Source organism: Natator depressus, chromosome 1 (genome assembly GCF_965152275.1).
Source record: "Natator depressus isolate rNatDep1 chromosome 1, rNatDep2.hap1, whole genome shotgun sequence".
Classification (NCBI taxonomy): Eukaryota; Metazoa; Chordata; order Testudines; family Cheloniidae; genus Natator; species Natator depressus.
In genome coordinates this window covers 263625881-263648330 of record NC_134234.1, presented here as the reverse complement: position 1 = coordinate 263648330, position 22450 = coordinate 263625881, and the positions used below count along the sequence as shown (strand labels likewise).

Below are 22450 nucleotides of genomic sequence, written 5' to 3'. Positions count from 1 at the left end.
ATTCTTAAATCTTGGGCTGAGTGCTATAGCTATCTTTAGAAACTTCACATTGGTATATTCTTTGCATTTTGTCAAATTTGCACTGAAAGTGTTCTTAAAATGAATAACGTGCTGAATCATCATCCGAGATCGCTATAACATGAAATATATGGCAGAATGTGGGTAAGACAGAGCAGGAGACATACAATTCTCCCCCAAGGAGTTCAGTCACAAATCTAATTAAGGTGGTTTATTTTTAAATGAGCATCATCAGCATGGAAACATGTCCTCTGGAATGATGGATGAAGCATGAAGAGGCATATGAATCTTTAGTGCATCTGGCATGTAAATATCTTGCGACACCAGCTATAACAGTGCCATGCAAACGCCTGTTCTCACTTTCAGGTGACACTGTAATTAAGAATTGGTAGCGTTATGTCCCGTATATGTAAACAAACTTGTTTCTCTTAGCTATTGGCTGAACAAGAAGTAGGACTGAGTGCACTTGTAGGCTCTAAAGTTTTACATTGTTTTGTTTTTGAATGCAGTTATGTAACAAAAAACCCCTATGTTTGCAAGTTGCACTTCCACGATAAAAAGTTTGCACTACAGTACTTCCATGAGGTGAACTGAAAAATACTACTTCTTTTGTTTATCATTTTTACAGTGCAAATATTTGTAATAAATAATATCAAGTTAGCACTGTACACTTTGTATTCTGTGTTGTAATTGAAATAGAAATATTTGAGACTGGAGAAATCCCAAAAAATTTAATAATGCCAATTATTCTATTGTTTAACAGTGCAATTAATCGTGATTACTTTTTTAAATCACAGTTAATTTTTTTGAGTTAATCACGTGAGTTAACTGCGATTAATCGACAGCCCTAATAAAAAGACTAAGAATATTATATTTTATGATTTGTTAACAACTTAATAAAATATACTGGCTAATATAAAATCATGTTAATTTCCAGATTTTTCCTCTATAACTAATTAAATTGAATGTTGCATATACTATTTAAAGAGATTACTCAATTATACCAAGCCATTAGCAACATAATAAATACATAAATTGGGAGTACAAGTTTATGAGTTTGTAAATCTTAAAGTTTAATCCAGGCTTTCCATTTTCACAAATGAATCTGCTAATTATGGCCTGTATTTGCTTTCAAAAGCTATCTGAAGATTATAGGTGGAGATTACCAAATATGTAATTAAACTGTAGCGTCAATATCATTTTCTGAAAAAGTCTGAACATGACTCCATATTGTTAGCGGCAATTTGTTCCACCTCTCCCAAAGTTCAGTGTTTCAGTACAGGACTCACTCGCCCTTATTTTACCCACAAGTGCCTTACTTACAATTATTCTGGGGATTACATATCCTTACTGACTTTCTGTATGGTCCACTTAGACAATGTTGTTTGTGTAAGAGAGAATATAGTAAGAAACATTCACTTTTTGTCCAATTAGTGTTGTAGCCAGGCAATTTTGAAAGTACTTCATACATTCTATCAAATTTGCAAGCTTCTCTGGTTCCATGAGTTTGTACAAAATCACTTATATTCTTATTGGATATAATACTAATGTAATCTCTTTGGATAAGATATTTGTTTTAATGGCCATGGCAAAAAGGTCCAAAGCCATAATAAACAAAAGATGATACTGGAAGCATCCTTGCCTTAACATCTATTGATATCTGAAATGGTGAGAAACTATGCCCCAATCTTGCAGTCAGACTCTCATAGGCAGATTCCTTGAGCCCATGTGGATCCAATTCTACGATCAGGATCAACATTAGTACATAGAATAGAAACTGTTGGATTTATCTAAAATAAATGCATACTATTAACCAAAAAATATGCTTTTTGAGATTAGCAAACAAATTCCTCTCCACCCTGTCTAATGCCTTCTCCATATCCAGCATCATGATGACAGTGTAGCATGAATCTTTCATGTGCCACATTAGCTAGAAGAGACCTCATTAGTTAGTATTCAGAATTCATTCTTTTATAAACAACTTCAGAAATTATGCCCTAATTTTGGTGCCAGCTCCTCCATTCAGCCCATAAGCACTCTTGCAATACTTTAAACACAACGTTAATGAATTATATTAGATAGTACTTTGTACATTGCTGTAGGTCTCTACCTTGTTTTGGTATTAATGACATTACTACTTTATTCAGATATATCAAGAAAAGTTGATTATTATCAGCTTCCTTAAATATTCCCAACAAGACTGGGGTCGGCTGACTATTGTAAATCTTGCAAAATTCTGAACAGCATCACCCAGAATCCTCCCAGGACGCAACAAGTGTACAGCTGCCAACATTCCCTCCTACCTTACAAGCTTTTTCTAGAGACTCTGGCTCATCTTCAGCAATAAAAGCCATATCAAAACCCTCTAAAAATGTGAGTAAGTTACAGTCACCATTTATTTCTGATTCATAAAGTTTTTTTAAAAATAAAGAATACAAAACCTCTCTAGTTAATACCTGACAAACTACGTACAAATCTGCCATCTGATGTGATAATGATGGGTATTATTCATGGTGCTTGATGAGCATTGACTTGTGCCACTAACAATTTTCCCGCTCATTCTTCATATTCATAGTTTTTGTTTGAGCCCGAACAAAACACATTCAGCCTCCGATTGAGATCATATTTTGCACAAGCCAGTTTAATCACACGGAGCTAAATACCTTTTATAGGCATCTGACAAATGCTGCCCTTTTGCCTCAAGTTGTCAAGTATGATTTTTTTAATCAATTTTGTTTATCTTAGCCCTCTAAGATACAAACACAGCTCTAATATGCGAGTTTCATGCTGTAGTAGATGAAATTACAGAACCCACATTTTAGGCAATGACATTGCTTAAATCCCATGTGGGGGTGGGAGAAGAGGGGAGAGTGGCAGGGGTACTTAGGAAGTACTTTGCTAAGACTTTTTTAGCATGTGGCATTCTCCTCCCCTCCCTCCGCATGCCCTGCCAGCTCCAATGGCTGGCACATGTAGGGGAGAGGAAATGATCTCCTTAACTCACTTTTGTTTGGGGTGGGAAGGAATGACTGAGTCCAAGAGGCCACAATCTCCATCCAAATTCTCCTCTTTACATGGAGGGGAGGAAAAGATTTGGGCCTTGACAGGCTGCCCCTGTCTATTCCATTTCTCCATTTCATATAAGGTACATCAGCTGAGAAAGGCCACCTTCTGCTTATCCTTATCACTGAAGATGGAAGGACTGAGCTGTGAGACACTACTAGTATTTAAATCCCAATTCAGCAAAGCATTTAAGCACACACTTTGTTGAATCGGGACCCTAGAACCTTGATGCCTCATATCCCCATATCCAGAAAAGTCTTTCTATTGTCTAGAGAGGCCCTGGGATCCAAAGAATATATCCTCTCATGTATCCTCTCAAATGCCCCTGTAGATCTGATTGTTTAGAATCTGAATGATTTGGTTGTGAAACTTTAGGGTTTTTTAGATTACTGGCAGTGAAGTAGCCCCCTTACTTTTGTGCTCACAGAATTGGTAGTAAGTATAACATAGTGCCCTCTTGGTGTAGTCAATATTCAAGGAATTCAGATATGTGGACACCAGTGTGAGCCTAGTGTAGAAACAGGACTCTGCCCAGCTCCAGATAGGAGACTTCTTTTTCAAAGGCAAAGGCATTCTATTCTGTCTTCCTGTTCCTACAGAGATTTGAAGCAAAGGCAATAAATCTAAAAGAACAGCTTTTACTATCTCCCAGTTCATTCTGAGCGGGATGAAAATCCTTAAATTCTTGGATGTATCTCTCAATATAATTAATAAAAGCATCTTGGGCCAGGACAGAAAAATTTAATCTCGAAATACCAAAGGTCATCTTATAGCAGGTGTGGAAAGAAGATAAGGAGTGTGCTGTGGTCTGCAGAAGGAGGGAGAGATGTTGTAAGAGAAGTCATCTGAAATTGAACAGGCAGACATAAAAAATAAATCCAATCCAATCAAATTATGTGGATGGGAGAAAAAAAAGTAATCCTTCTCATGGGTGCAGTTCTTGCCAAATGTCCATAATTCTGGATGAATGCAAGAGCAGCGATAAGCTCCCAGATGCAAGCAAGCAATCAAAAATTTCAGTGGGAGCGCCATGTTGAAATCACTTCCAGAAGCCCCTGAAGAGTTTTTTCCCCAACAAATTCATCACCTGACTTACTAGGATGTAAAACCTGAAAAGCACAATGGGTGACCAAAAAAGGGATCCCTAATAAAACAGTGGTTCTGATCTCTTCTATACTGCAACCCCATGTTACAACATACACAAGAGAGATGGTTGCCACTGCCTTGGACCTGGTGCTTGCGACCCCCAGGTTCAGAACTAGAAACACAAACAACTAGAAAATGTACTGTAGGGAATAATTCAGCATGGGCAGGGGATAAATCAGATCACATACTAAGTAGGTTATGTCCATCCCTAATTTCCCTGATTCCATGAAGGGTTAAGGAAGACTAAGACACTTTTCCTCCTGATAGGTCTTTTTCAGACTTGTGCATTTACTGATGGGAAGATAACATTCATCAAGGGAATATCAAAATTCCTTGTAACAGAATAAGGCCAAAGGTAAGCACCACAAGCCACTCTAAGGAAAATTCCAGGCACCTAATTTTCACAGATCCTTTTCCAAAAGCAAGACCTGCCAGACTCCATAAAGAATAACTAACACTTAGTTCATTTGTAGCATAAACTTAAGTATGTTACAGGCTTTAGCAAATGTAAAAGGAAAAATAAGAGTTAAAGGCAATGGGCCAAATTTTTTTCTCTGTTACATCAATGTAATTGTTCTAACTTTAATGAGGGTGTACCAGTGGTACCCGATAGAAAATCAAATATACATTAAATGTCACATCTTCTTAGTGCATTTAAATTAAAGCAAAATAGAGCCATAATAGAAGAATAAATAAACCTAATGGTGCATAAAATACAGTAATGAACATAAGTAATGTAACAAGGTTAGGACCCAGGATGGCTTAGGACAATTTGATCCTGCTAAATCACAGATGCCAACAGTTAAGCTACACCAATGGTCCCCAAACTTTTCATGGCCATGTACCCCCAACCCCTGTCCGTGCCCCCACCATGAGCCTGGTCAAGGGGGCCAAGGCTGGGGCTGTAGCTCGGGGTGGGTCTGGGGTTGGGAGCAGAGCTGCGGCTGGGGGCCGAGGCTGGGGCAGAGCTGCGGCCAGGCTGTCGTGGGGGCTGGCAGCTGGGGCCGCAGCCAGGTGTGGAGCCGTGGCCGGGAGACGGGGCTGTGGCTGGGGGCGGAGCAGAGCTGGGGGCAGAGCAGGGCTGGGTGGCGCTCTCCCTGCCCCTGTGGGGACTGGCCAACAGTTTGGGAACCACTGGGCTACACACAGAGGGAGAAATTTTTGAATGCCAGATATAATTTCCTTCATTAAAAGATTTTTAGATCAATGATTTTTTTTGCCATTGACTTCAATAGGAATAGGAGAAAGCCCAAAGAGTAAGAAGCACGAGTAGGTGAAATCCTAAGCAAGAAAGATTCTATTTTCATGTGAATATTCCTTGCAATGAAAAATAAGACCATCAGCAGAATTTTGTCTAAACAAAATGTTTTAAAAAGAGTTTAATTTTAAAAAGCAACAGAATAGTATTTAATTGTATCAGTTCCATATAGCTTACCAATAAAGCTATATGTTACTGTCAGGGAAAATCTAAAATTCCTATTCAGCTGATTTTCATAAGATTCATCTTCAAGAAATGTAATTTAAATCTGAATCAAAGTGACGGCACATTTTAAATACTCATAAATTGACCACAGCATATTTATAATTATGTTGATGTTGTTCTGAGTTGAGTCAAATATAATAAATTTATTGAGGATGTCATATATTACTGAGGTGCCAAATTCTGCCCTCAGATCTGTATATGCATATTTCTGAAAAACAAAGTTAATACTGAGTTTGAGGGGCTTAAAACCTAAATTATAGATAGTACACTCTCCCTTTGTCCAGCCCCCCAAAATCACAATTTGTGATTGTGGGTCCTTCAAAAAGGGGTGAGTTTCCACCAAGAGGGGGAGTTTCCAATGCGAGTTAGAATTATTAGTATGCAGTCAGCTGAAAAAACACAGATCTTCAGGCAATTTATAAAGCATAAATTACTGTCAGCCCTTAGCTAGAATAACTTGTGTGAAACCCTGTGTACTGTAGATATGTAACCAATAAGGAAATGGTTGTCTGACTGCATGAGTTTGACACATTCTCTAGCTCCACAGCAGATACAAATGCTAAATCTAGCACTGAAGTGGCATCATGCACGATGCCGCTAAGATCCATAAATCAATGAATGCATTATACTCATCCATGCACGCAGTTTTTCATCTGCAATAGATTACTCTGTACTTATATTCTTCATTATTCTTAACCACTTCAGACTAACATGTGTATGAGAACACAGTTGATTTTAATGTGCACATAATAAAATATGCTACAATTGGATAGATATTGTATAGCTAGGCTGTCTATATTTTGTTTCTAATAGTATCATGCCTGTCGGATCCAAACTGGGCTTCCTAATAATTTCTTTAAGCAGACGGAATGAGGCACTAGGTCAACACAAAAACTTGCTCTTAATAGTTTGCAAATATCTGCCATTTTTTCCTGTAAAAGGGTAGAAAAGAATTTCTCTCTATAGGCCTGATCTTTAAAATTTTAAATACGTGAGTAGTTTCATTAACTGAATGAGACTGTTAAAGTAAAGTTATTCATATGTTGAAGGGATTGCAGGACTGTGCTCTATATTAGGAAATAATGACTTTGTAACATGTTAATAAATTATTCACTAGTATATATATTTCCATTTAGTAAATTGTATTTATATTACCATGCACAAGCCATAACATTAATGAAATAAAAAAGATTTATTCTCACTAATGTGCATGCTCAAATGTATGAAAAGTACTTTGAAATATTTTCAAAGAATTAATAGCAAACTTGGCACACAAAGCAAATATATACATATCTTTTAGCCTTAGTGTGATCATTGAAATTTACATAAAACATCTATTACTTAAAATCAAGATCAAGGGCAGAATGGACTTTCTGTTGAATACCAAAGTAATTTCAAGGAAAATAGATGCATAATGTGGCATTATAAAGTGGTAACTTTAGTTCACTCAACAGTATCTACTATTTCAATTATTAGACATGAAAATATACATGTACTGACTTACCCTCATCTTTGCACAGGCATCCTGTGTTGATTCTGTGCCTCTAAGCTCTTTTACCAGCATAGAACCTAAATACTAAAATAAGAATACATTCAATTTTCTGTAGTTAAAATCCAGAGCAAAGACAAATCTACAAAAGACTGCTAAAAAGTTGAGGAAACCAGAATAGTAGTAGGTAGCCTAAATGTTATAGGATTTGGATTTTTTTTACTATATACTTTGAGATACTGGAATTTCAAATGGAGGTTGTTACTCCATATTCTGTATAAAACAGGAACATTTACTAACAAATGAATTTAGAGGGAGAACTTGTAAGTGGTACCTGCAAGTAGTTCCTCAAATTAAACAGAAAGCACTCCAGAGTGCCATCTTAAAAAATTGCATCTGATTGCAAAACAACGCATTTATCACTTTTTTTAAAGCAGCCACCTGCAAAAATCACATCACTGTATATAATTATAGAGTTGCAGAAGACAGTAAAGCTAAGCTATGTGCAGCTGATGTGAGCCAATCAATATGCACAGATAGTTAAAATATACTGGTTTCAGAGTAGCAGCCGTGTAGTCTGTATCCGCAAAAAGAAAAGGAGTACTTGTGGCACCTTAGAGACGAACAAATTTATTTGAGCATAAGCTTTCGTGAGCTACAGCCCACTTCATCGGATGCATTCAGTGGAAAATACAGTGGGGAGATTTATATACATAGAGAACATGAAACAAATGATTCATCGAATGCATCCGATGAAGTGGGCTGTAGCTCATTGTTTCATGTTCTCTATGTATATAAATCTCCCCACTGTATTTTCCACTGAATGCATCCGATGAAGTGAGCTGTAGCTCACGAAAGCTTACGCTCAAATAAATTTGTTCGTCTCTAAGGTGCCACAAGTACTCCTTTTCTTTTTTTAAAATACACTGTTTCTAGGCCTACAGTCAGAGAGTCTCTTTAAACACTTTAGTTCACACCTGTGTGCCACAGATATACGGACTGAAAAAAGGCAAAAATGTACACTTGTTTCAGGATAGATAGTAGTGGAGCACAGTACAGTACCGAGGGCCATAACCTGGTGCATTACAGCTAAGATAGAAAGGTAAGAAAGCCCAGTGCAACTGCATAAATATACGGTAGTCTAGTTTTATTCAGTTAAGTATTGTAGGTTATAAAATAAATTGAAATTGAAGCATATAAGCTAAACATCTGTGATTCTATCTAAGTCTTGGATCAAGTCCCAGTTAGGGCCAGATTCTTCCCCAGTGAAGTGAATGGGGGTTTTGTTATTGACTTCAGTGGAAGCAAGATTGGGCCCTTAAGGTAGAACATTCATATTGGAACAACCTTTGATCTAAGAACATTTAAACTAAAGCATATAGTCTTAGGGTATGCTTACACTTAAAACTGGTACAGATGTGTTGTACTGCTTCGGTGTAGACACTCGCTATGGCAATGGGAGGAGTTATCCCATCGCTGTATTTAATCCACCTTCCCAAGAGGCAGTAGCTAGGTTGACGGAAGAATTCTTCCATTGACCTAGAATTGGCTACACTGGGGGTTAGGCTGGTATAGCTACTTCTCTCAGCGGCATGGATTTCTTACACACTGATGTAAGTTTTCAGTGTAGACCAGCCCTCAGCTAACGTCTTTCTGTGCTCCCTTTGCTGTTATAGGCCAAGTCAACACCATAAACTTACATCTGTATTGGAGAAATCCACCCCCCTGAGCAACGCAGTGTCGACGGGCGGGCTTCTCCAGTGGACACAGCTGTCGTCTCTCGCAGAGGTGGATTAACTACGTCGGCGGGAGACGCTTTCCTATCTGTGTAATAGCGTCTTTACTGAAGCGCTACGGCTGCACTGGTGCAGCTGTGCTGCTGCAGCATTTTACGTGTAGACTCACCCATTGCTTATCTACAGTTTGGGCAAGATTGGGCCTCCCTGTTTGTAGAGGCCCAAGGAGAGGGCACACAGGAACTGCCCCTCCTCTTTTGCTCCTGTGCTCTGCCCCTGCACAATGTGCTTCTTGTGCTGCTCTGACAGCAAGGCACAGGCACAGCCACTTAACATTTCCTCCAAAACTTTCACTTGGGCAGACAGGCATGGAAAAAATGTCTCTTTCCTCATCAATTTCGAGCCTGTGGCAGAAGGAGGGCAAGGGAGAGAAGGGAAAGCCAGTCCCAACCCCCAAAGTGCTATTAGACATGCAGCAGCAGGCTCAGCTCTCCCCACTAGCGACCCTGTGGGGCTAACAGCTACTGAGAAGGTTCCTTACACCAGCTGAAGAGCAGAGATGGCCAGATGCTGCCTGCAGGAGAGCCAGAGGGATGAGAATCCAGCTTCCTTCTACTGCCTGTGCTCACAGCAAAGGGGAGGAAGAGCCCCCGCCCCAAAGAAGGCAGAGGACAAAGCACAGGTGGCCAGGTGCGAAGGAGAAGGAATGGTGCATCCTCTTAGAGAGTGACAACAGCGTGGGCTCCCTGAAGATTTTGTCACAGCCTCCTGGAGCTACAGCTGAGGCATTGCACCTTTGTTCCACCCCAAATGAGAGTCTGTGTATAAAAGAACGTTGGTGCCCCATGTGTTTTAATATCCTATCTTCTGACTGATCCTGCAGGGACAAAGAACTCATGATCCTTGGTTTATGCACATTTTCATCTAGTGCCATGGAAATAATGGGCAATGGTTATATTTGATTATGACTTCACTGCTGTATCAAAGCGCAAGGTAAGATGAGCTTTGAGAGGAAAAGTTTCATTAAACACAAATAGCTGTCAATTAGTAAACTTTATAAGGAAAAATATGGAAAAAAAGCTGAAAAGTGAAATGGATTTCATTTTTTTTGTCTGATACATGTAGGATATGGGGCCATGAGCCCTTGAAATTTTACCGGTGTTTGTAACATCTTTGTAATAGATACCTTACTATCTGAAAATTCTATTGTGGCTGAACTTGTGCGTATAAAAGCATCAGTTTATAAGATTGGGGAACGCGGCATGGTCACAGAAAGTGTGCCATTTGCTTTCATTGTCACTTGGATAGCCCTGTAGCCTTTTTCTGATGGCATCATATCTCAGTTGCTATAGATGCATGGGCTGTAATACATCAGAGAACCAAAACAAAAAATATTTCTGATGTTTGCTTCTTATTTATTAACTATGGAATTGTTTCAGAGGAAATACCTTGGTCCATTAAAAATAAAGAACAACCTCCTGTTGCTGGAAAATATTATAAATTAAAAAAACTCAACACCGTCAGCATTTAACATGATCAGAAACACATATATATGCAATCTATCAGAAACGAAAGCACTGATTTTACCAATACTTACAAATGCTTTATAATCACATGACTGGAAGATGAGTTTCTCTGGGTGATGTTGCCAGTACTGTACTGGAGTTGATGCTGTCGCTTCGTTAGGCGGTCGTAAGGTAATTGAAGGTTCTCCCCAGTCTCCTGTCTGAAAATCATATTTATTCTAAAAATAACATAGGTTGCAGGCAAATCTGCTATAAAGTTAGCTCTCTATTGCTATATCTAATTTCCATTTATTGTGTACTTACTATCTCTATGTTATGTAAATAATATAATATATGAATACAACTTGTATAATACTTTTCATGGTTTAGTTTATAATCCAAGAATCACCTTCTGTACAGTTCAGTGATGCTTGAACTTAATTTGTTTACTTTTTGAATAAAATAATTAAACACCTGAATTCTTTCAAAAACGTGATTAAGTTTGAAAGATATGTATGAAAATGAGAGCTCTTGAAAAGCCATAAGATATAGAAAAATCCCTCCCATTCAGAGAAAAATAATTCTGCTTTGTGTTTTGCAGATTTTTCTACACAGCTAACAAATTTCCTATTACCCCAATTTATGTCATTAATTGATAATACAAAATGTCTATTTTCCCAAACAATCCAAATAATTCAGACTGTGATATGATTTAAATACTTATTGTCTACAAACATATAAGGCTAAAAAGCTAAATATGCTGTTGTAATTAGGCACAATTTCACTTCTTAGAAAGCAAAAAACAATTCTGAAGAGTAAAATTTTGTGCCAGGGCAGTGAGCCACCACCAGCTAATCAAAGACAATTTGTTGCCACCAACAGTCATCAACAATTCACTATGGAATGAGGAAAATTCATAATATGATTATTTTTCAGGTTAACAAAAAATAGTTATAAGCAGACCTTTGAAAGCCCAGTTGCCTAATTTATTGTAAATGTTTTGTATGCATCAATTCTCTTTGCTGTGAACAATTCTTACTGTTTTATATCATTTTAAGTTTCTCTCTATTATCCCCCAAATTTTAATCTCCTGAGCTAGGAGCTGTGGTTTTTTTTTTACTCATTTTTTAAATCATTATTGTCTACATTATTTTTTCCTCTTTAATCTCTCTACCTATACATTTACTTTGATCACCTTTTATTGATGTCTGCCTGTATATTTAACACTATTTCCTTTTCACATTCACACTTAACATTTGTATTAATGACTACCTCTGTCTCTTTCTGTTACCCTCTTCTGACATTTTTCTCAGGGCCAGATATGTCTCCAACCCACTCCAGGATAATCAGCGGGCTTGCAGTTTTCTCCTAAATTGTTTCATCAGGGTTATTGTTTGCGCCCAGAGGAAAAGGTTGTAGAGGTCCAGTCCAAAAGGCCATTACAAACTTGATGATTCAGACATGGATGTTCCCCATCATGTATAATTCTGGGGCTACGATCAACCTTCAGAAATTCTCTTTTTCTGCAACAGATTCTCTCTCTCTCTCTCTCTCTTTTCCTCTCCTATGTGATTATTTTCTACTTTGATTTGTTCTACCATTTTTTCTACCACTACATCTACAAGGATATTTACCATCTTTGCAATACTTTTTTCAGTTTGGGTTGGAATTGGCAACAAATTGTTGGCAGTTAATTAACATGTAATTTAATAGAAAAATGGAATTGGGTTAAGATTCCTTTTAAAAAAGGTTATGGAAACACTTAATTGATGTAAAACATATGGAAATATTCTAACCAAAGAGCGATTTAAAAGTCTAGCAAACCACCACCATATCAATTAAACCAGGACAGAGTAAACAAAACAAGGATGGTACATCCATTTTCATGTGTCACACAGTAGTGAAAGGACAGAAACTTGCACAACTTTGCAATGAAAAGCAAGAGGTAACTCTGGAAACATCAATATTACTCTGCCGATGTGATAACTTAAAGCAAGTGTACACATCATAAAACAAGTAGAAGCCACTTAACGCCAAGATTATTGCTCCCATCCACAGATGGTACAGTACAGTAATTCACAATCTGCCTATTTAATGTTGCTTAGATACTCCAAAAATAGGGACCTTATAAGTACCTAGCAGCTATATGGAATGTCCCGCTGCAGAAGTTAGCAGTATAGACTGACAGCTGCAACATTCACATTTTGGAAGGAAAGCAGTGTTGCCACTGTTCCAGTTATGGCATATTGTGATGTGTTCAGAGAATATTCACCCTCGTTTTCAGAAATGCTGATTCAATATGATTAAAAAGAAAGGGCATCGATTTGGAGCCTGATTTTCTTCTCTCTCAATTCAATGCGGGATTTACTACCAGCTAAAAGGAGAGCAGGATTGAATCCTTCAGGAGAGTTTATGTCGTCCCTAATAGTCGATTGTTCAAGGGCCCCTAGATGTCAGAACACTTGAAATCCTCTTGCCTTAAGACTTTTTTGTTTCAGTAGTGGCTTTTAATGAACTAAAGATCTGCTGGACAATTTATAGGAGGAAACTGTTCTGCTGGGAGGCATGCCTCATGCATTTAGCAAGAGGACATTGCCATGGACCAGGCCTGATAAAAGGATGGATGGAGTAAAGAAGCCATAAAGGTAACGCCTTTGATCCTTGCTTCTTGAACCCTGACTATTTCAGGGATTTTAATAAGGTAGGAACAGGAGTCCCATAGTAGAGATGACACTGGGTCATGTCTCTAGACCCCCATGCTGCACTGGTCCAAAGAGGATTTACTCCCATACACAGAGGACAGATAGCAGTAGGAGATTAAATGTGGAGTAAAATGAATAAATGAATTTACAATTTGGACTATTTTTGCACAAAAGATATTAAAAGTAAAAGTATTAAAAAAACCTTTAAAAACTGTTCAGGAACCAATATTTCAGTCTGTGAATGGAGAGCAGTGGCAGGAGAAACAGTGAATATTGCTAACAGACAGGTCTAATGTATAAAAGGAGCTAAGAAGCAACAATCTTGAGGAAATAAGAAATAATCTTCAGATGAAACAATAAAGATCAAGTATGACACACTTGCAGAGGGACTGTACAGATACCATTCCTTTGTATTAATCACTCTATTAATAAATACAATCATAGAAACAAAGACCCTATTCCTTTTCAATTTAGATAAAAAAAATTGATAAAATTACCCTAACAGTGCTTGGGACTAGAATGGTGGATCTAAATACATAACACAGCTGAGAGAGCTACAGAAACCTGCTGTTACTGACAGACTATTGGAGTTGAAGACCTTTTGTGTATTCCAATCAGCATCTTCTTGTAGAGATAGCAACTACTAAGAAATGCTGCAAACAATTAAACATTGTATGCGTGGATAATTTTTGATTGATGAAAAAAGAAGGCATGTTACTCACAGAGCCCTGTAATGCTCTTTTGTAACTATATCATGTGTTCTTTAGCATTCAGCTGAAGCTATGTTTTCATCTCATTTCTTTTTGATTGCCTCCTACCAAGCTCCTTATAATTTTAGACAACGCTATTGCCAATACCCACTATTTCTCCTAAGTCAATAATAGCAGTTACTATTTGAAAATACTTAGACTGGAACAAATACGCACGCCTGTATAAACAGAGCAGTAGCTTTTGTCTATCCTTACTCCATCGTCTCCCTACTGATTTTCACCTTCACTTGTCCCATCAGGTCTAAAGTTAGATTGTAAACTCTTCAGGATGGGGACCATGTCTTTCTATTTATTCTGTGGGGTAACAGGGCAGACTCTACGACCCTGTGTAGGAATAAAGGGCTTTTCTGTTGAGTCACTAAAATGCTGTACTGAAATTTAGGACAATTATAGCTGAGTCATGTTGGCAGGGGAATCTAGTTAATTCCATCCAGGATATAAAGGAGTGGAAGCAGCTCTTTGGGCAAGAGGAGATCCTAAAGGGAAACTGTAGGGCTTGAGGAGGAAGCTTAGGCTTAAACGTTTGAGTTACGAATAATGAAAAACCTGAGGGGTGAGTTTGGATACTAACTCATGGTCCGTATATTGGGATTCAGGCCATTCACAAGTACCTAATGCATCTTCAGCCACTATAAAAATAATACAATGGTCTCCACTTGTAAGCTAAGACACTGGACGTACCATATTTAATTTAGTTTTAAATAGCACGTATGTTCTTATAAATCTTTTGATTTCAGTACTTTTATTTGTAAGACCCAGAGATAACCAAACAACTAAATATTTCATATTACAACACACCATATATGTGGAGGTGATATCGCTGTGATGAATTGGAGACACGTGATAAATTTATTCATTGCATGTCTTTAGTCTGTCAAATACCAGAGCAATTTATCACATGCTTGTGGTAGCATCCCATGCCCACTAGTCTGTCTCCTTGGGCCTTATTTTAACATTCCATACCACTCCCCCTGCCCCAGCTTCCAACAGCTACTGTGTTGTTTGTTTGTTTTCCCTAAACTACCCTGAGAGAGAAATGTTTCCTTCTCTTCCTTCCTACAAATATGGATTTTCCCCTCACAAAACTACACCAAGCCAAGTCCAGTGGGGCAAGATTCAATCCTTCGTCAGTGATGGATTTTCTAGCCATAAATGTCAAAGCTTTGAATTCAGGTATCTCATGTTCCTACAGTACTTTATACCACTGGGAATGGGGAGACTTCCAGCTTCCCAGTGGAACACACCATTCTTGCTTCTCGCCCTAGAAAAGACTGATTTATTGGATATTAATTAAGTGACACTGAAAAAGTAGATTAAAACTATTAGGCCATTTTTAGAATTGCTGCACATACGCTAGTTTTAATTTTTCCCTCCTGCAGTTTGACTCAAGGTAACTAAGGAATCTGACTGCAGAGACAGAGATGTCAGAAGTAATCCCCAAACAATTTTTATAAACTCTCTAAACCATTCATAATCTCTTTCTAAAATATGGAAGGTACAAAACTTGACACAGAAAAGCTAGAGTAGGCCTGTTTTAAAGGGTTTTAAATTTTGTTTTTTAACTGAGACTATTTGTTGTAATTGTCCACCAGTAAAGCCAGGTGCCTTAGTTCCAGCACTATGCATTAGTTACCAGGACTACAAACAGGAGCACACACAAGACAGTGCTTTTAGCTGAAATTTTAAATTTTTTGTCCCTGGAGGAATTTTAAGTGTTCTGTGGACCAGTCAAAAATCTAGTTCAATTTTTTTTTTTTTAATATCCACAGTCAGAAGATAGGTTTCAGAGTAACAGCCGTGTTAGTCTGTATTCGCAAAAAGAAAAGGAGTACTTGTGGCACCTTAGAGACTAACCAATTTATCTGAGCATAAGCTTTCATGAGCTCACGCTCAAATAAATTGGTTAGTCTCTAAGGTGCCACAAGTACTCCTTTTCTTTTTAGTCAGAAGATAGATTTCCTATGGCCATTTCAGAACCTTTCAAATCTTTGTTTTTTGAAACAAAGGTAAATTTTTAAATGATTCAAAAAGTTTCTTGGTATGCTTGAAGAAACTCTGAAACTTTCTAAAGAATGGTAGCTGAGATATCCTTCTACCACAGAGGTAATTCAAGATGGCAGTCATGAGCCTCTTAAAAGTATCATATATGGGGAAAACGTAAACTATTAAGAGGTTGTTCCGTACAGCATGTTACAGATAACTTTTTACGATCACTTGAATAGCACAGTTTTTCACATAAATTACACAAATTTGGGGCATTGTCAAGGTCACATATAATTCACAAGAAATGGCTTACTGCCACAGCAAAGATGGCATCATCTCAAAGTTCATCAGTTAGGTATGAAGAACGTAGATCCTGCTTCTTAACAGGAAGGCTGATGCACAAAACAGGGTGCACAAACTAAGCAACTTACACATTCTTGCTTTAAAATAAATGAGCAAACAAAAAGTGCTGGAACAGACATCAAATCTACCATGAGGTAAGTTTTAACTTAACTCTAGAACTAAAAATTCCTTCATCTCCAGTCACACAATCAACATAAAACTAATCACACACCATGATAAATGAATGAACACACACATAATCCCACGCGTCAGCAGACAGTACAAATTGTTTTGCAATTTCAACACGACACCCATATATAAGTACTAACGACACCATGGCAACACATTACACTTCCATACAGTGACAACGTAGCCGTTTATTACAGCATCTTACATTATGAACCTGATGCATCGATGAGAAAGGAAATCCTGCATTCTGGTTGGTCCATATCTCACAGACAGAAGACTGCTAACATAAACAGAAAACTGCATCTCATCTTGTAAATATTAATGCACTACAACCATCAAAAAGCAGGAATAAGAGTATGAAAAGAAAAAGATTGCAACAACAGTTTAAAAATGGCAGCACTTAGAGTCAGTTTTCATTTCTTTGTTGACAAAACATTTTTTGGACTTACTTGAAAATATAGTTTATTTAGAGACTTCAGAAGAGATTTCACACTGCGCATACAATAAAAATAATTTAATCAGAAATGCTAGTGAAACCCAGCTCTGTAAATAGAAAATAAATAAACAAACAAAAAATAAATAAATGGAAAAAGGTAAGAGAGGAGGCAAAATGGGTTGCTTTCAGTTTGTTTTTTACCAGTCAAAAGGCCAGTTGTGTTTTGGTTTTTAAGTTACATTGGAGCGAGAGGGTTCATAGAGATTTTTTTGGGTGGGTGTGAAATCAGGAAAAATTAGTAATAGTGAAATAACTTTAAAATTCCATGTGCACTGTAGCTATTAATAGAGGAAAATGAAAGAGAGTAAAGGGAAGTGATCACCCACCATCTCCCTCCAACAGTAATTCCCTTTCATTCAAACATTTAGGGCCCAATACTGCCCTCTACTGCATCCCTCTGAAGTTAATCAAATGGGCAGCATTGGTCTTATACTGTCCATCCAATATTTTACAAGAAACCTGCATTAACAACAGTAAAGTAAGGATCATATTGCAGTAACTGTAGCAAAAGCAACAGAACAATATGGCATAGCGTCTGTCAGCCCCTTTTGCGTATTTCCTTAGTGGGATGCCATCGAGAAAAGCCACTGTGACACTACAAGAAATGCTAAGATAACATTTCATAGTAGCCAAGCAACTAAAATAAGCGCCAGACGTGGGAACTGCCCACAGTATCCTGAGCGGGCAGCAACAAAAGGCACTAAACACATGAGAAATGCAACTGCAGCCTCTAAAATAGCTAGCAATTAGTACATCAATAGTTTAACCACAATATACACAGCATAGCTGGCAGCTAAAGACAACACCAAGAATTTAATATCAGTGTCCAAAAAAGTTAGCATTCAAATAGACACAACTGTGTGCAAGAAAGTGACTCTTGCCCTTACCTTTTGCTGTGTGAAATCTGGATGCCTTGCAGGGTGACAGGCTAGGTCACTGCTAACATTCTGGTGACTGGCAAAAGCAGATGGGCTTTCTCTGGGCTAACCTGCAAGTCCTCCCAGATTGGCTGGTAGCAAACTAGTATCTTTCACTTGTCTTTATTTCCCTCAAGTTTCCACAGATATTTTTTTAAAATGTTATCTCCCCCCATAAGTATCTTTTAAACCCTTCCGTATCTGTTGTTCACTTTTTGGCTCCACATTTTGTTTCCCAAAAGTCATATCTCTTGGCTCCGTATCCCACTGGTGACTTTAATAATTTGAGTTCCAGGATCCACAGGACACTACACTTTGATGTCATGTAATATCTAATGAAAACATAGCCTTGACCTTTCCAATTTCCTTCTCGTCCATCCTGATTCTGCTATCCATCTCAAAACATATCCCCACATCTAAGGACCTTGCTTCTGGCCCTCCTGTCCTCCTCAGGCTCACCCTGCTACTAACTATCTTGAAATACATTTCCCCAGTAGCAGGGCCAGGTGTTAATGCAACCCCAAATACTCTTCTTGCCCACATATTCTTAAGCTGTTTCACAGAGTATTCTTTCAGGTCACTTGATTCCTCTTTTTATCTACCCCATATTCTCAGAACTTCTCATGCCTACTCTTCCACTTAAGAGGCACTCCAGAATGACTTTCTGACTGCCTGCAGTGACACTTGGGTGAAGGAAGGGAACTATGCTTTTGCAAAACTAACTATATTTATAGTGCATTAGTAGTCTACAAAGGTACTTTTTACAGTTGATATTAATTCTCCTAAAGAATTACCTCAGCCCAGCTTTACTCCGTATAATGGAGTACAATCTTCTGTAGAACATATCTCATAGCAAGGTGTTAATTGAGTTCTGATTTGGACAAAATGTTCATAGTGACTAACAGCTTGATCCTGCAAAAACTTACTACCAGGTGCGACACTGATTCCTGTGTATAGTCCCAGTGAGCAGGCTACCCATAGTAATCAGCCATACACCCAGTAGTAAATATTTGAAGGATCAGGACTTAAGAGAAATTATTTTTTTAAATGTAAAAGTTCTGAAAAGAGGCACTAAAGTGATTTAAAGAGCATTCTATATGACTATAGAAACATCCAATGGGATGTAGCACTTCTTATAACACAGTTCTGTGCTACTGATCTTTCAGTGGATAGGAAATTTAGGCACAGCGGAAAAATATTAATGTTATAAAGGACAGTGGGTTTTATGCAGAACCCAAGATTTTCCTGCCACTGAAGAAAATAGTATTTAGCATTTACTGTATACATCTTCTGTGGCTTCAAAGTGCTGAACAAACAGTAATCAATGAAGTATCAAATTCCCTGTGAAGCAGCTAGGTAAGTTTGCTTTTTTCTATTTTGAATATGGAGAAACTGACCGAAGAAGAGAGACTGAGTGACTGTCCAAGGTCACAAACTAGTTAGTAGGGGAGTTGGGATTAGAATTCAGGAGCTACCAATTCCCAGTCCCCTAGAACATGCTACCTCAAAACAAGAAAAGAACAAAATGTATAGCCACCCTCCTATCTGAACAACAGTGTACACAAACAAAAAAAACCTTGGCCACTTAATACCAGGGACACAGAGCTCTGTGAGAAAAGGTTAGCAACTAGCAACATTTTGCAAAGGGATACTGTGAAGGACAGAAAAAATGTCATCAGCTATTCCTAATAAATATTAATATATGCACAAAGAAATAAATGCAAACTATTAACATTCAAACAAAACAACAAAACATGCATATTCATATGAAATCACATTCCCACAAAATAGATACAGATAGATCAAATATACAGGAGGTTCCTCAGATCATTGTCCCATTACAACTTGGGACACTTTAGAAGAATTGTGTTAAGAAACTTCCATTGCTTCTGTCAACCTCGCTTTAATTTCTTACTTTCATAAAATATATTCACACGAAGAAAAAAATATGACTAGCTTTTTTCCCCCCTGTGAACTTCCTCCACAGAATGCATCCGATGAAGTGAGCTGTAGCTCACGAAAGCTTATGCTCAAATAAATTTATTAGTCTCTAAGGTGCCACAAGTACTCCTTTTCTTTCTACTATTTCAGAAATCCATTGTTCAGGTAATGGCCAATCATACCACAGAATGTTTGAGCACGTCACTCTTTCCCAGTTTTCTTTTAATCTACTTTTTCCTGCAGTCCAGTATTTCCATAGGTGAAAAAAAATGGTAGCCCTGCTCTCTAAAACACGTCTAAAGCTTGTCTGAGAATGTTCTCAGAAATCCTGAGATACATCTGCACCGGTATAACCAAAATACTGGTGCAGAGTGTAAGTGTTCTAATAAAATACTACTTTTACCTGTCACTTAGGTCATGCTTTTCATTAGATTTGCAAGCACTTCACCAGCCTCATTATCTCCATTTTACAGATGGTGAAACTGAGGCACAGTCCAAGTTGGACTTGTCCAACGTCCCACACAGGAGTCAATGGCAGAGTCAGGATTAGGACCCAGGTCTCTGCATTCCAGGTGCCCTATCTGCCGGAACAGCAGTACCCAACCAAGTTATGAACCATTCTAACTCAAGCTAACAGGGGAGAACAGGTGGAGAGGCTGAGAAGAGAAAAGGTTGTACACTTTTCTCCCTTCTTCCTACTTCCCTCATAAACATCACATATGGAGTTCAAGACAAACAGCCCTTTGCTCCCACCAAGTAGAGACTGCATCTATTAAAACATGGAAAGTGAGCTTGTAATATATTGAGAACTTGGGAAGGATTAACAGGCAACCACCTTATACCATTTCTGCTATAACTCCATCCCCCTACCCTCAAATAAAATGGTAAATGTTGGAATTGAAAAATGCTTTAACCTTGGCTATTAGACAAAGTGGCTGAGGGAATCTCTTTTCTGGGACCAACTTCAGGTGATCTGAAGAAGAGCTCTGTGTAAACTCAAAAGCTTGTCTCTCTCTCTCTCTGTCTCTCTCTCTCATCAACAGAAGTTGGTCTAATAAAAGACATTACCTTACCCAACTTGTCTCTCTAATATCCTGGGATCAACATGGCTACCACAACACTGCATTAACCTTAGCTACTCGTGAGAGACTAGACTCCTGTAGACTTATTCAAAGCAGGATCTAATTCACCCAGCTGTAATTACAGACACTACACATCTTGCTGAGCCATAGGATAAATGAACAATGCTCAGTGCTTGTGATCTATGGGGCAGCTTCATGGTTGCACTAGTGCAGGGACGGATGGGAGGAAGCTCGCAGCCCCTTAATTCAGCATCTGTGTGTGTGTGTGGGGGGGGCGGGGGGTGTCTCTGTGACTCAACATATTCTCACAGGGCAATTCAAATGGGATCCTTGGATGCATAAGCAAGGGAATACTGAGTAGGTGTAGGGAGGTGATACTACCCCAGGGCACAGCATTCATGAGACTATTCCAGGGATACTGATTCCAGTTCTGGTGTCAACCTTTTAAAAAAAGATTGTTGGCAAGATTGTTTCAGAAAAGAACTACAAGAATGATCTGAGGCCTGGAAAACCTGCCAGCAAGAGGCTAGAGAAGCTCAAGCTATTTAGTTTATACAACAAAAGGTTAACTGGGGACTTGATCACAGTCCTACATGGGGAAGGGATTTCTGAAAGCAGATAGCTCTTTTGTTCTGCCATTGTCTGTTAGACTAAAGCCAGTGGCTGGAAGCTGAAGATAAAATAAATTCAGACTAGAAATAAGATACAATTTTTTAACAGTGAGGGTAATTAACCATTGGAACCATTTACCTAGGGATGTGGTGAATTCTCCGTCACTTGACAACTTTAAATCAAGACTGGATATCTTTCTAAAAATATGTTCTAGATCAGCTAGTGATTATGTGCTTGATGCAGGAATCATGGGGAGAAAAATGTCCAGTCTGCTATGCAGAAAGCCAGACTAATATGATCATAATGATCTCTTAAAATGGTCCTAATATCTACACTAGGGTAACTGTGGATCTTGCAGCGAGTTGCCTCTGCATAGTCATGCTTGTGTGATGCAACCCCCCTGTGGAACGGAGCTTGAGAGCTATCCAGAAAGCAGTCCCCCAGAGAGGACTGGGGCCACATAAATGCTCCCTTGCTGCATGAAATGTTTGGAGCCTGTAGTAAAATGGCAATCAAGGGGTTAACTGAGTTACTCAGAGTATTATGCATTGGAGCCATGTTCCACTCCTCCTTTACCTCCTGTTTAGTTAGTGGGTGTTTCCTCCACTCTCTTATGTAGCTGAATAAAGCAGCACGTTCCCAGCTTGCATTACTGTAAGTAGAGTGGGTTTCTTGTGCACGGAGCAGACTCCTTCCGGCACCACCGTTATAAAAGAGCTGTGCAGATCCAGCTATCTCAATTCCTTCTGCCGAGTCCAAGAGAAGTCACATGAAAGAAGAACTCTGAGGAAGAGGGGGAGGTGAGCAGTTGGCATGAACATGCAGCAGCAAGGTTCTAGTGTTTCCACTGTTCCTCTCCCAGGCCAGACGGGGGTGTGGAAAAGCATCTCACAAGTAGGAATATCCAAAGGTTACTTTCACGAACAAGGCCTTTTGAGCCCCCTAGTGAAAATGGAGGGGGAGGGAGTTCTGCCTT

At 38.5% G+C, this 22450-nt stretch overlaps 1 protein-coding gene across 13 annotated transcripts in view; it reads right to left on the bottom strand.

The window, feature by feature from the left end:
- The window catches only part of ANKS1B (ankyrin repeat and sterile alpha motif domain containing 1B), a 749199-nt gene that overhangs the window by 42888 nt on the left and 683861 nt on the right, over positions 1 to 22450 (bottom strand). For 7 of the 13 annotated variants that reach the window (XM_074941834.1, XM_074941831.1, XM_074941835.1 and 4 more), the window contains 3 exons: positions 16632 to 16706; positions 10533 to 10661; positions 7215 to 7286 (listed from right to left, as the gene is read on the bottom strand). In XM_074941834.1, the coding sequence (XP_074797935.1) occupies positions 7215 to 7286; positions 10533 to 10661; positions 16632 to 16706 (276 nt within the window). Of the gene's footprint in view, positions 1 to 7214; positions 7287 to 10532; positions 10662 to 16631; positions 16707 to 16875; positions 16919 to 22450 lie in introns of those variants that run through there. The other 6 variants (XM_074941833.1, XM_074941844.1, XM_074941842.1 and 3 more) reach the window with 4 other exon arrangements.